This window comes from Acipenser ruthenus, chromosome 24, assembly GCF_902713425.1.
Source record: "Acipenser ruthenus chromosome 24, fAciRut3.2 maternal haplotype, whole genome shotgun sequence".
NCBI lineage: Eukaryota > Metazoa > Chordata > Actinopteri > Acipenseriformes > Acipenseridae > Acipenser > Acipenser ruthenus.
In genome coordinates, this window is record NC_081212.1 from 13,716,146 (window position 1) to 13,728,260 (window position 12,115).

At 41.8% G+C, this 12,115-nt stretch overlaps 1 protein-coding gene across 1 annotated transcript in view; it reads left to right on the top strand.

Moving 5' to 3' along the window:
• The window catches only part of LOC117429031 (semaphorin-7A-like), a 32,667-nt gene extending 21,261 nt beyond the window's left edge, over positions 1-11,406 (top strand). The window contains exons 8-14 of the mRNA XM_034048146.3: positions 239-417; positions 2,850-2,958; positions 3,323-3,518; positions 5,473-5,588; positions 6,452-6,597; positions 6,971-7,029; positions 8,637-11,406. Of these exons, the coding sequence (XP_033904037.1) occupies positions 239-417; positions 2,850-2,958; positions 3,323-3,518; positions 5,473-5,588; positions 6,452-6,597; positions 6,971-7,029; positions 8,637-8,989 (1,158 nt within the window). The 3' untranslated portion in view covers positions 8,990-11,406. The remainder of the gene's footprint in view (positions 1-238; positions 418-2,849; positions 2,959-3,322; positions 3,519-5,472; positions 5,589-6,451; positions 6,598-6,970; positions 7,030-8,636) is intronic.
• Positions 11,407-12,115: the final 709 nt, after the last annotated feature.

The window sequence follows — 12,115 nt, forward strand, 5'->3', positions numbered from 1 at the left end:
GAGAAACGGTTTTGATTGTACACTTTTACAAGTCTGGATATACAAAACAGTTCCTCCATGTCCTTGAGCATGTTGTCCTTTATATGGGAGAAAGGGGAGATTACACTGCTTCAGCTGTCAAAGGTCATCCTGAATGTACACTGTTCTCATTATAAAATCTGAACATCCTGTATTGAATTAGTCCAACTGGCTAGTGAGACTTCTCCAGATGGACTCTGACCTCCCCTGTTCTCTCCAGGTGGATCAGGGGGGCAGCAGGAGTATACTGCATAGCATGTGGACGTCGTTCCTGAAAGCACGGCTGGCATGCGGGGTTCCCTCTGAGAACATGTTCTATAATCGGCTCGAGGAGGTGTATGTGCTGCATGCGGAGAACTGGACGGACAGCAGGGTCTATGGGGTCTTCTCAAGTGCCTGGTGAGTGGGGGGATACAGAGTGGAGGTGTGTCTAGTGTGGACAAGCCGGTATTATCTATGGGGTCTTCTCAAGTGCCTGGTGAATGGGGGGGATACAGAGTGGAGGAGTGTCTAGTGTGGTTAATTTTCTACATACTTCACCAATATATTTCATAAGGACAAAAAAATATTTCAACAAAAAAAATCCAAGGATCAGCCATAGAAAGATGTGAGACCCAGACCGGCAGAGAGACCCACTTAGGTCAAACTTTGCCCCCCAGTTTTGAAAACTTGAATGTCAGCACTATTTCTAAGACATTAAATATGCCTCCAATAGCGGCTTGTTTTAAAAGTTTGTGTTTCTTTAAAACAAGATGCTTTGGGACTGCATACTGCTGCTTATCTGCTGTTGTTCGTTTGCTCTTTGAGTGTGTAGACCTGCACAGAAACACAACAATATTAACAATTAGCTAATGCAGTCACTGGACATAGAGTGCTAGCCAAGATTTTAAAATCCCTTAAACATGAACATTGAAAATTGATGTACTATTGTGACAGGATTAGCAGCCACACACCTCCCTCCACTTACAAAGTACGGAGGCAGCAAATCGGTCAAACTCCCCCCCCCCTTGAACCCAAGCCCTCCCCCAAAGAGTCCCCTTATGTCCCTTGGGTGGGCTATTTCAACGGGCGGTGGTGGGCGGGGTTGATGCCGGATCCCCCAAGCTTCCTACAATAGTGGGAGCCCCGGACCTTCAAAGCCCCTGAACGCTGGTAGGGAACCTGGAAAGTCTCCCTCTGGTGGCGGAGGCAGGAACAGCGTCCCGTCTCCCTCTGGTGGCGGAGGCAGGAACGGCGGCCCGACTCCCTCTGCTGGCGGAGGCAGCAACGGCGGCCCGACTCCCTCTGCTGGCGGAGGCAGCAACAGCATACCTGGACTGTGGACGTTCGGCCTTCCCCCTCTTGGGCTCTGGACGCACCGACTCCGCCCTCTTGGGCTCTGGACGCACCGACTCCGCCCTCTTGGGCTCTGGACGCACCGACTCCACCCTCTTGGGCTCTGGACATTCGGGCTCCTCCCACTCAGGCGCAGGACATTCGGACTCCTCCCACTCAGGCGCAGGACATTCAGGCTCCTCTCACTCAGGCGCAGGACATTCGGGCTCCTCTCACTCAGGCGCAGGACATTCGGGCTCCTCCTACTCCAGGTCTGTGTCCTGTAACAGCTCCGGGCAGTGATGCTCCTCGTGCCCGTACTGCATGCACTGGGTGCACCACTCCTCTTCCTCCCATGTCTTCCTTCCTCTCTGCCTCCTTCTCCCCTCTGTTTGCAGCAGCAGCTGCTCCTCCTCCTCCTCATACTGGGTGGGGCAGATGGCCACTGTGTGCCCATATGCCCCACAGCCGGGGCACAACTCTGCCGCGAGCCCTTTTAAAAACAGCTCCCAGTTGTCATCCAACTCCTCCTGGGCCTGCTCCATTTCTTTTTTTTTTCCAAAAAAACCTCACAAAATTCAAAAACAACAACAACAAAAAATACTGCCCTGAGCCTCCAGGTGACATTATCCCACTTCTGAGCACCAAATGTGACAGGATTAGAGACAGTATAAAGTTCAAAATAAAGCTTTTTAATAAACAAAAATAATCAAATAAATAGGCACAAGGGCCAAACAAAAAGGTTTTAAACATAAAATAAACACAAAACAAAAAGCAAAACAAAAATAAAGATTTCCAGGCTGGGCATTGCCTTCACTGGATTCAAACACAAACCAACAGAAAAACAGCACACACAAAACACTGGCTCCTTCTCCTTCCAGAACTCTCCTCTAATGGGAGGCTGAAGCCTCCTTTTATGCCAGGTGGCTCAGTCCTTAATTGAATAATTAATTAATTGATTGCTCCCACCTGAAGCAATCAATCTGGGCAGGGAGGAGAATTTAACTCCTTCCCTGCCAGTATTTCTAAGGGCAGAGCCCTGCTCTGCCACAACTATATACTAGCACAGCACTGTTTGGTCTTCAAGAACAAAGGACCTGTGTTAATATTGCTATTAAGAGGTAAGAAGATGTATTTTAAAAGCTAAAGCTCTCCTTTAAAGTTCCATTCAGAATATACTTTTTTAGGGAGCTCATTAAAAACATAAAGACCCTTATGCGCTGATCATGTCTGCCTGTCTGTCTGTCACACACTGCATGTTTAACTACCTTCATTTTGCACCAAATGTTTATCTACATTCCTAGACACTAATCCAATAAACTCTCAATGTTATTTACAAAACTGTAACTCTGCAGGTACTATGAGTTATTAATGATAATGAGGACCGTCTGTATGTGTGTGTACTGGTTTCGCCTTATATTCGCGAGTCACTGCAATGCTTTTAGATTCTCTCTCATTCTCTCTCTCTATATATATAGGGCTATGTTAATGATCTCTCTCTCTCCCTGCTGCTCCAGGAACATGACAGCCATCTGTATCTACTCTATGGAGGAGATTGACAGTGTGTTCACCCACTCCAAGTTTCAAGGTTATTCAGGGGTAATTCCAAACCCCAGGCCAGGAACAGTATGTACTTTAATCAATCTTTATTTTTCTGTAGTTCATTACCTGTTAACAAAAAGCTTACTCACATTTTAACAATGTGCCATGCTTCTATAAAGACTCCTCCATGCTGATGAGATGGGGAAGAGTGTTAATGTTGCGCTATACACTGAAACCCCTTGGTGAAGCATCATGCCCTGAAACCTGTGCAACCCAGATATGCTTCCCCACCTCACTCCCTCACAATCATCCCTGGTCTTTCTAGAAGCAATTTCTGATAGAATAGTTAGTAAGCATGTCGAATAATTCTTCAACAGCATAGACCATTGCACCCTTATTGAAGAGCAGGCACATTGCAATGTATAATTGGACTCTCCTTTGGTTTCAGTGTGTTGATAATAGTCAGGCGTTGAAAGACGATGTTTTAAAGGTGGCAAAAGACCACCCAGAGATGTCAGATTGGATTCATCCCATTGTCAGAGCAGCTCCCTTTATGATTAGTGACCGGCACTACAGGAAGATCCAAGTGGACAGAGTCACAGTCCCCGGTCAGAAACCACACAATGTTCTACTGCTGGCCACAGGTGAGTGTCCACTTAGACCAGAACAGAGGGGATCTGTGTTACACGGTGCTCAGGCTGGGGTCTGAGGAGTCTGCAGAGAGGAGGGGATCAGTGTTACACGGTGCTCAGGCTGGGGTCTGCAGAGAGGAGGGGATCTGTGTTACACGGTGCTCAGGCTGGGATGTGAGGAGTCTGCAGAGCGGAGGGGATCTGTGTTACGCGGTGCTCAGGCTGGGGTCTGAGGAGTCTGCAGAGCGGAGGGGGTCTGTGTTACATGGTGCTCAGTCTGGGGTCTGAAGAGTCTGCAGAGCGGAGGGGATCTGTGTTACACAATGCTCAGGCTGGGGATCTGCAGAGCGGAGGGGATCTGTGTTACACGGTGCTCAGGCTGGGGTCTGAGGAGTCTGCAGAGCAGAGGGGATCTGTGTTACACGGTGCTCAGGCTGGGGTCTGCAGAGCGGAGGGGATCTGTATTACACGGTGCTCAAAATATGTACAGTAACTCGACAGTACTTGCACACTTAAGTTGTACCTTCTTTCCTTTGCTGTCTTCCACAATGAAATCCCTATGGTCACGGGCCCATTCTTCTGGGGTTTTTGTGTGTAGGCATTTTTGTACATTTCACCACAATTCTGTTTTAAATCTGCCGTATCCTAACTGTAATACAGCTTTAAATCCCGCTAACAAGCCTCCATCCTGATTGGAATCTCGTTTTAAATCTCGCAAGCAGAGTCTCCAATAGAAATGTAGGAATGTGCTGTCACTCAGTATTTGGGGTGGATTTAAAGTATTGAGAACGAATCAATGATAGATACAAGTCAGGTAGGCGTGACATTGCCCAGCAGCACTGGGAAATGTATTTATTATTAATTTTGTAGTATGTTTTATTTTTTAATGGGAAAAGGGCAAAGTCAACATGAACTGATTAACCATTTCTACTGTTTTTCCAGTGTTTATTGGCTATCCACCGATTTTAATTTTTTTGTATCTGGGTGTTTTTTCGGGTTTTATCGGTTAAAACCGAAAATCAGAAGTCCTATATATAATCAACCACATATTTACTGGTATATATAATGTACCACATATTTATTGGTATATATAATGAACCACATATTTTTAAAGTCCAGTGCTTAATTTAGTTATTGCTTGAGTCACATATACTGCAGTATCTCTATTGATAAAAGAGATGTGGTCCTGTGATGTTTCCTTTCCCTTCATGCAGGTGTGGGTTCAATTTGAATAGCGAGCAGTAAATTAGACTCCAATATTAATAACACTAGTCAAGTTAACAAAACACTTCAAATAAACACATTCAAAGTCAACTATTTATTTTAAAAACATCATAGTGGTTTAATTAGACAAGCAGTAGTTTGTAAGCTGTGTATTCCTCATTACAGAAATACTAAAACAACTAATTCATAGTTTCAGTGTCTTGTACTGAAAAATAAAAAGGGAAATAAATACACATTTCTTCACTACTAGGATGGCTTGAGTGGAGTTATCATTCCTCGACCTGTATACAGGATTGCAGGGCTGAAAGAGTTAAGGCACTCCTTTAGAAACATTTACCACAGTCATTTTTCAGTCTTCTTTTTATAATGCTTGACGATTCATATCTGAGATGTGCCTTACCATGTTTTCACTAAGCTGTGCTATCCTGTGCCATGCTGTACCCTGGTAAAAGCACAGTACACTTTTCTAAGGAACTATGAGCAATATATTTATCGAGAGTGGATGATGTCTGAGCAGCATTCTGTTGCTGTGGCATCTAACAGTCTGGACCGCAGTATCTGAGTATATAACAGATACTTAAACCAGCTTCCTCTGCTAAATGTAGACAAAGTGCAAGATTGACTGTATTTCCCTGTTTTCAATCCCATCTTGAATGAATGATAATGCCTATATAGTTTGATTGGCCGGTTCTGTGATTTATTGTATTAAGTGTTTGTAATAAATCATTCATCTTCTTTCCAGAGAGTGGTTTGATCCACAAGGTGCTGGAGGTGAACCACAGTCCCTTCATTATTGCAGAGATTCATCCCTTCAAGAGCAAATCTCACATCCAGTCGATGATTCTGGACTCCACAACGGTGAGTTTCCACTGCGGATCACTTCTCTGGCTGTCAGCAGTGAACATTCGGTTTAAATGTCATTCCTAGAAAGTAGCTCTGCACTTGTGGGATGGCTTGCTCAAAGATCCTCTGTGTAGATTTGTAAAGCGGGTGATTTATATTTTTAGGAATAGCTAGATTTAGAAAGCACCACCACAGGTTTTTATAGAAATGTGTCGACAGGTACGGCTTAACTCTTTGCGGTCCTATTGCAAAATTCCCTTTCCGGTTGAAATGTTGGACCCTGTCTGACATCATCAAAAAGGCATCATAGGTCCCTAGTCGGTTTTTCTCCAAAAAAAAGAAGCAAAAAGCTTTGAATGACCAAGAGAAGCCGGAAAAAAAAACTGGAGGCGGATCTGAGCAATACACACTAGTACCTTCACCACAGGTGGCTGCTTCCGCATCCAGCACTCAAAGAAAATCACGGACGTTTGTCAAGCTTTTTGAGATGTTATAGGGATAAAATAGTGACTTGGATAACATTAGAGGAGTTTGGTGAATAATTGAGTGATCAGGAGATGATTTATCAGTATGTACGACTCTGAAGAGGTATGTGATAAATACAGCGAACAAGGGGTGGGGCAGGGCTGGAGATGCGGTGTCCTGTTGATATGTATTGACTTTTAAACCTGTTTTACTGTGAATAAAATGACTTTGTTCAATTTAAACAGTGTGTGTTGTGTAATGTTATTTTATATAAAATACATTGGACCTGACAACCTGACAGGTGCAGAATAAGTGGACCGCAAAGGGTTAAGAAACAAACTAAATGTGACTGAAGACAAAAGAACACAAGCCTTTCAAGAGTTTCTGATTTCTTTTTATTCCTTGTTTCCTAGAAAAAGCTGTATGTGGGTTCTCACTACGAGGTGGTTGCGATTGACCTGCAGAATTGTGAGCAGTACGGCGATGGATGCGAGCAGTGCATTTTATCTAGAGACCCCTACTGCGGCTGGAGGAACAAAAATTGCGCTAAAGCAGAACGGTACATGCAGCACAGACAACAGATCCGCTACTGAATTTGTAATCCACGAGAATTGTACAGTCACCCCTCACCTCACCCCCCCTAAATATGTCTGTGCCTGTCACAGATTACTACACGAACGGCAAGTTTTGATAAATCTGCTGCTAGGAACCGGTTGAGAACAGGTGGCCCAAGTGGCCTTCTCCTCATTCGTACATTTTCTTATGTTCTTCTAAGAAGATAAGATGTGCTGGAATGCTTTGAAGCAGGTATTTTATAGGCTGTGAGGGTCGGATATGATTATTGCCGACACCAGCCCTACGTCTTGGAAATCAGTACATGTAAACTTAATTAAAAGGTTCTTTTAATGAAAGTGTTTTTTCTCTCTTTTTAGTGGCGCTGTTCAGCATGTGGAGGATGGTGATCATAGCCAGTGTACTCAGATTCCCAAATGTAAGCCCTGCTTGTGTGATTAGATGCATGTTTCAGTGATGTATTCTGTGCAATGTCTAGCTCTGGGTATTCAGTTCTACAGACAATCTGTCCTCCCAGCTGTGATTGGTGTAACAAGGCAGTGTGCCACACTGCTGTAAATAGATCTAGATGGCGACAGAACTTAATACTGGCAGCCAAAACTCCTACCAGTCTGCACAGGCTCATGGGTTACATCCTGGCTTACGATATTGGAGCATGTGCTCAAGGGTTTCCTCCAGTCCTTACATCTTGTTTTTTTGAAAGGTGATAAAAAAAAACACTAGAACCCACATGTCAGAATGTAACTCCAGAACTCTCCTGTTGTTTTCCTGGTTCCTGGTTGTGAGCTATAGTGAGGGGTTGAGAAGCAGGCCATACCAAATGTGAAGAAAGATGCACTGAATTGTGTCTATTATGATCAAAAATGTTCTTTATCTTCTTTATTTTGGACAAATGGTAAAACGTGTTGTTACTGAGGGTGAAAAAAGTATTTAATTATATTCAGACAACCATTGTGTGACCCAGGTAGAAGTGAAGTACAGAGCAAAGCCCTTTTATGAACCAACCTGCTCTGGAATAAGTCTTAAAGTGCTAGAGAAAAAGCTGCAGGGTTTAAAACACAACGCATTGCTAATCCTAGTTTCCTGCTTTATCCTAAATATTCATGCAATATCTTTTTCAACATATTGCGATTGTTTTGTTACCTATATTAACATATCCCTGGTCAGACATCACTTATTTTTGTTTCACATCGGTAATGCATCGGGCTTCCTGTCACAATGTCTTCTGAATTCACAATCAGCTGCTTCATCCAACCTGTTCAATCAGAAGCATTGCATTTGTTCCCGACTCCTCTGACAAAGTGCAGCATTGCGATTGGCTCAACTCTCTGTCCTCTTTGCGGTTCAGAGGGGTGGGAACAGGTTTATGAATATTCATGACAAGCCCCATATAATCACAACAGCTGCTTTACAGACCCCTGCCTGGGTAAAGAGAAGACGCAAGATGTACAGGGGGAGCACCTCCAAACATATTCATAGTCATGTTTATACTTAAGATATTAACACACAGGACACTGTATAACCTAGGCAGTGAAATCTCACTTAAGGCTTTATTACTGGTTCTTATACCACCCTAACTCACAAAATGAACTGATTTATTGATTTATTGATTTATTGCCATGATATGGGGCTTGTCATGCGTATTCATAAACCTGTCCCTGCCTCTCTGAACCTGTGCCGGAGCGAGCCGGTAGAACGGACAGATGAACCAATCAAAATGCTTTGTGAGAGGAGTGGGGAACCAATGAAATGCTTCTGATTTAACTGGTTTCATTGAAGCAGCTGATGTTGTGAATTAAAAAGACAGGAAGACCCGCTGCATAGCCGATGTGAAACGAAAATAACAAAACAGATTAATGACTAGGGGTATGTTATAAAAATATAAAAACAGCTGTGATTATGTTGAAAACGCTATTGCAGGAATGCCTGAGACAAAGCAGAAAGCTAGGGAAGGTAATGTGTTGAGCTTTAAACCTCCAGCCAGTTCAGTAACACTTTAACTCTGTCTTTTTTCTTCTGTTTTAGTTGAACATTATCGATCCCAGAGGGGAAACCCTGAAGACCAGGAGCTGAAAAGCATTGCACCCCTGTCTGCCCCCTACTTCCTAACCTGCCCCATAACCTCCCATCATGCCTCACACTTCTGGCACCATAACAACAGGACCATTGACTGCCAGTTCAGCAAATCGGACTGCCTCCACCTGATTGAGGGAATGAAACCAGACCTCTATGGAAAGTATCAGTGCTTTGCTGAAGAAAAGGGATACCAGCGGCTGGTGACAGAATACACACTGGTGCCCAGTTCAGGAACCACAGCACTCAGCTCCAAGGTGCAAGCCCTGGGGAGTATCATCCTGCTGGTGGGGCTCATTCTCTGAGCTCAGTTCAAGTTTACTGTGGTGTAGTCGAACAGCCATGTGCATTTAACCATGCTTTTCCCATGCTTATATTTTGCTTGTATTGTGCTTTTCCATAGTTACCCAAAAGTCCCCTGGGCTAACATTGTCTAAACCTTTTAAGATTTTGAATGCTTGACTCAGATCCCCGCGTAGTCTTCTTTGTTCAAGACTGAATAGATTCAATTCTTTTTAGCCTGTCTGCATACGCCATGCCTTTTAAACACGGGATAATTCTGGTTGCTCTTCTTTGCACTCTTTCTAGAGCACCAATATCCTTTTTGTAACGAGGTGACCGGAACTGAACACAATATTCTAGGTGAGGTCTTACTAATGCATTGTAAAGCTTTAACATTACTTCCCTTGATTTAAATTCAACACTTCTCACAATATATCAGAGCATCTTGTTGGCCTTTTTTATGGCTTCCCCACATTGTCTAGAAGAAGACATTTCTGAGTCAACATAAACTCCTAGGTCTTTTTCATACACTGCATTGTTCAGGTATGTTTCAAAATGTGTTTCAATAAAGTGAATACACATTCATTGAATACATTGTGAGTACAGCAGTGTTATTGTGTGATAAGCATGTAGAGGGAGGGGGATTGCAGAGCTTTGCATCTCCACTTAGTGAAAAACTGTGGGGATAACTGTGGTTGCAAAGGTTTTAAAATCTAGCACCTGGCTTGTCTGTGAGAAGGCCTCTCTAGGATATCTGTAAGACTGCACCGACCGGTGTCATGGTAAATAACTACACATTGCGCCGACTTTTTATTTTAAATATATGTTTTAAAGTTTTTAATGTTGAAATATTCTTTATTAAAAATGACACCTGTTTAGAAAATGCAGTAACCTATAGGCCTAGATACAGTAATGTAAACATTACAGTAGGATTTATCTGTTGAATGCATTGTAAAACACTTTGATCAAAATGCTACATAAAAACTAATAAGTACACAAATAAATTGTGTTGTAATTTATATGCACTTTAAAATATATTTCTAATAAGACGTGTTCTGTGTGCTGTGAACTGAGTTTAAACAAGTTATTTTGGGTAGCGAGTTGCTTTTTTTAAATATTGTTTGTGCTATAAATATATTGATTATGAATTGTATATGTCTGTGTTGTTATTTATATCAGTTGTAACCTTGCCACTTCAAATCCATTCAACTGCAGGACTTCAGTTTCAACCACACAAGTCCTTATTTAATTGAGCTTTTAGGACAAGTCTGGTTGAAACACACTCATGCAATGTATAAAATGCTCTGCAAAATCATTACAGTATTATTTTTGTACAGCTTTTTGAATAGTTATTTCTTCAAAATATATGTTGTTAGAAATGCGTTAATTATTTGATATGTATTATTAGTTTTTCATTTCATATATGTTTTTTAATTATTCCTGAATGCTAACATTTTTCTACTTTCAATTTACAAAATCAATCCTGGCACTTGCAATCCATTCCACAGCAGGACTTTGTTTCAACCTGACCTGTCATTTAAATAAGGAATGTTAACTGAAACCTTCTTACCTTTTTTGAATTAATTAATTTGTTCTTTTTTTTTTAACTAAATAAAAAACCCTAAGGAAATTCATTGCAAAAACTGCGTTAAAGTAACCTTAAGGTTATTCGATCAAAACCCTAAAAAGTGAGAAAATTGCGAGTTAAGGTAACTCTGCACCATTATGCGTATTGTGACGGAAATATAATGAGCTCTAGTTGTAAATCTCCCTCTCGACCTGTGAGGGTATGAAGTAGCGAAAGGGAAAGGCTTTGGACAGGTTGGTCTGACAGTTCATTCCCTGGGTTGGGAGGTCAGTCAGCCTGGAAAAAGACGAGACTCCGTTGAAGGAAAGTATTGACCTGGAAGGTAAACAAGTTAGCAGCTGCAGGCAATAGAGTCAGCTGTAATCGTTTACCAAGGGGTCATGTATAAACGCATAAAAGGGGCCGGAGAATTGTAAATCTTTTCCTTCGCTTGGGTTTCAGAGTTACGAGGAGACTGGAAGGACCGGGAGATATCCTCAAACTGAAACAGAGTTTGTGAGTGTTTTGTTCATGTTTTCTGTTTAGTAACTGTCTGTTTGTTTCGTTAAATAGCACTAGACGGCTAAACAAATCCGGAGCTGTCGCCAGGGGCCAGCACAAAGCCGGATCACCACAGCACTTGTTTTCACCAATAGCACGTATTATATTGTGCTTCACCACAAGCACTGAGAGCACTCACTTTGGACCTGTGATTGTGTGTGTTTTGTACCGTGTTTATTGTTTGCGGGACTGCAACCCTTTTTTTCATTACTGTGCAATACACAATGCTGTGTATTGCCAGCTCTTTATTATTTACTGGCTGGTCATCAGACAGTTGGATTTCTAATCATTAAAACCCTCATTTCACCCGTACTTTGTTGTCTCTCTGTTATTTGGAATTACTGCACCCGCACTGCACCTGCTATACACCTGCTACTAATTACCACTTTGCCACAATATGTATGACATCACATATGACATCAGCAATGACATCACTGATGACATAACTAATCACATGATAAATGCTCCCCAAAGACTGGCCATAGGAACATAACACTGAGAAATCGTTCACCATAACTTGGTCCCAAAACATCTGGTAGTTGATCAGTGTAATACAGATGAAGAAAACTGTCTTTCCTCATGTCCGTGGAGTTATAACAGACTAACCAATTATCAAATTATTATGGATGAAAGGTGAAAGAAAGAGAAAAATAAGTATCAACTGTGAAACATGATTTTAAAATAGACATTACAAAGTTATAAATACATTAAAAAAACAGCAAATGGTATGAACTCAACAAATGTATTTATATAATTAGCATACTAAATCTATTGTCAAACATTACAAATGTTCCACCAATTACTTTTGGACATAAAAGAAACAACGTCCCAGTATATGGAATTATGATATAAAACATTTGCAAACTTTTAACTTTGAAAACGTGAATTACAATCTAATCTCCACTTTTTGTAACGAGGTGACCAGAACCGAACACAATATTCTAGGTGAGGTCTTACTAATGCATTGTAAAGTTTTAACATTACTTCCTTTGATTTAAATTCAACACTTCTCACAATATAT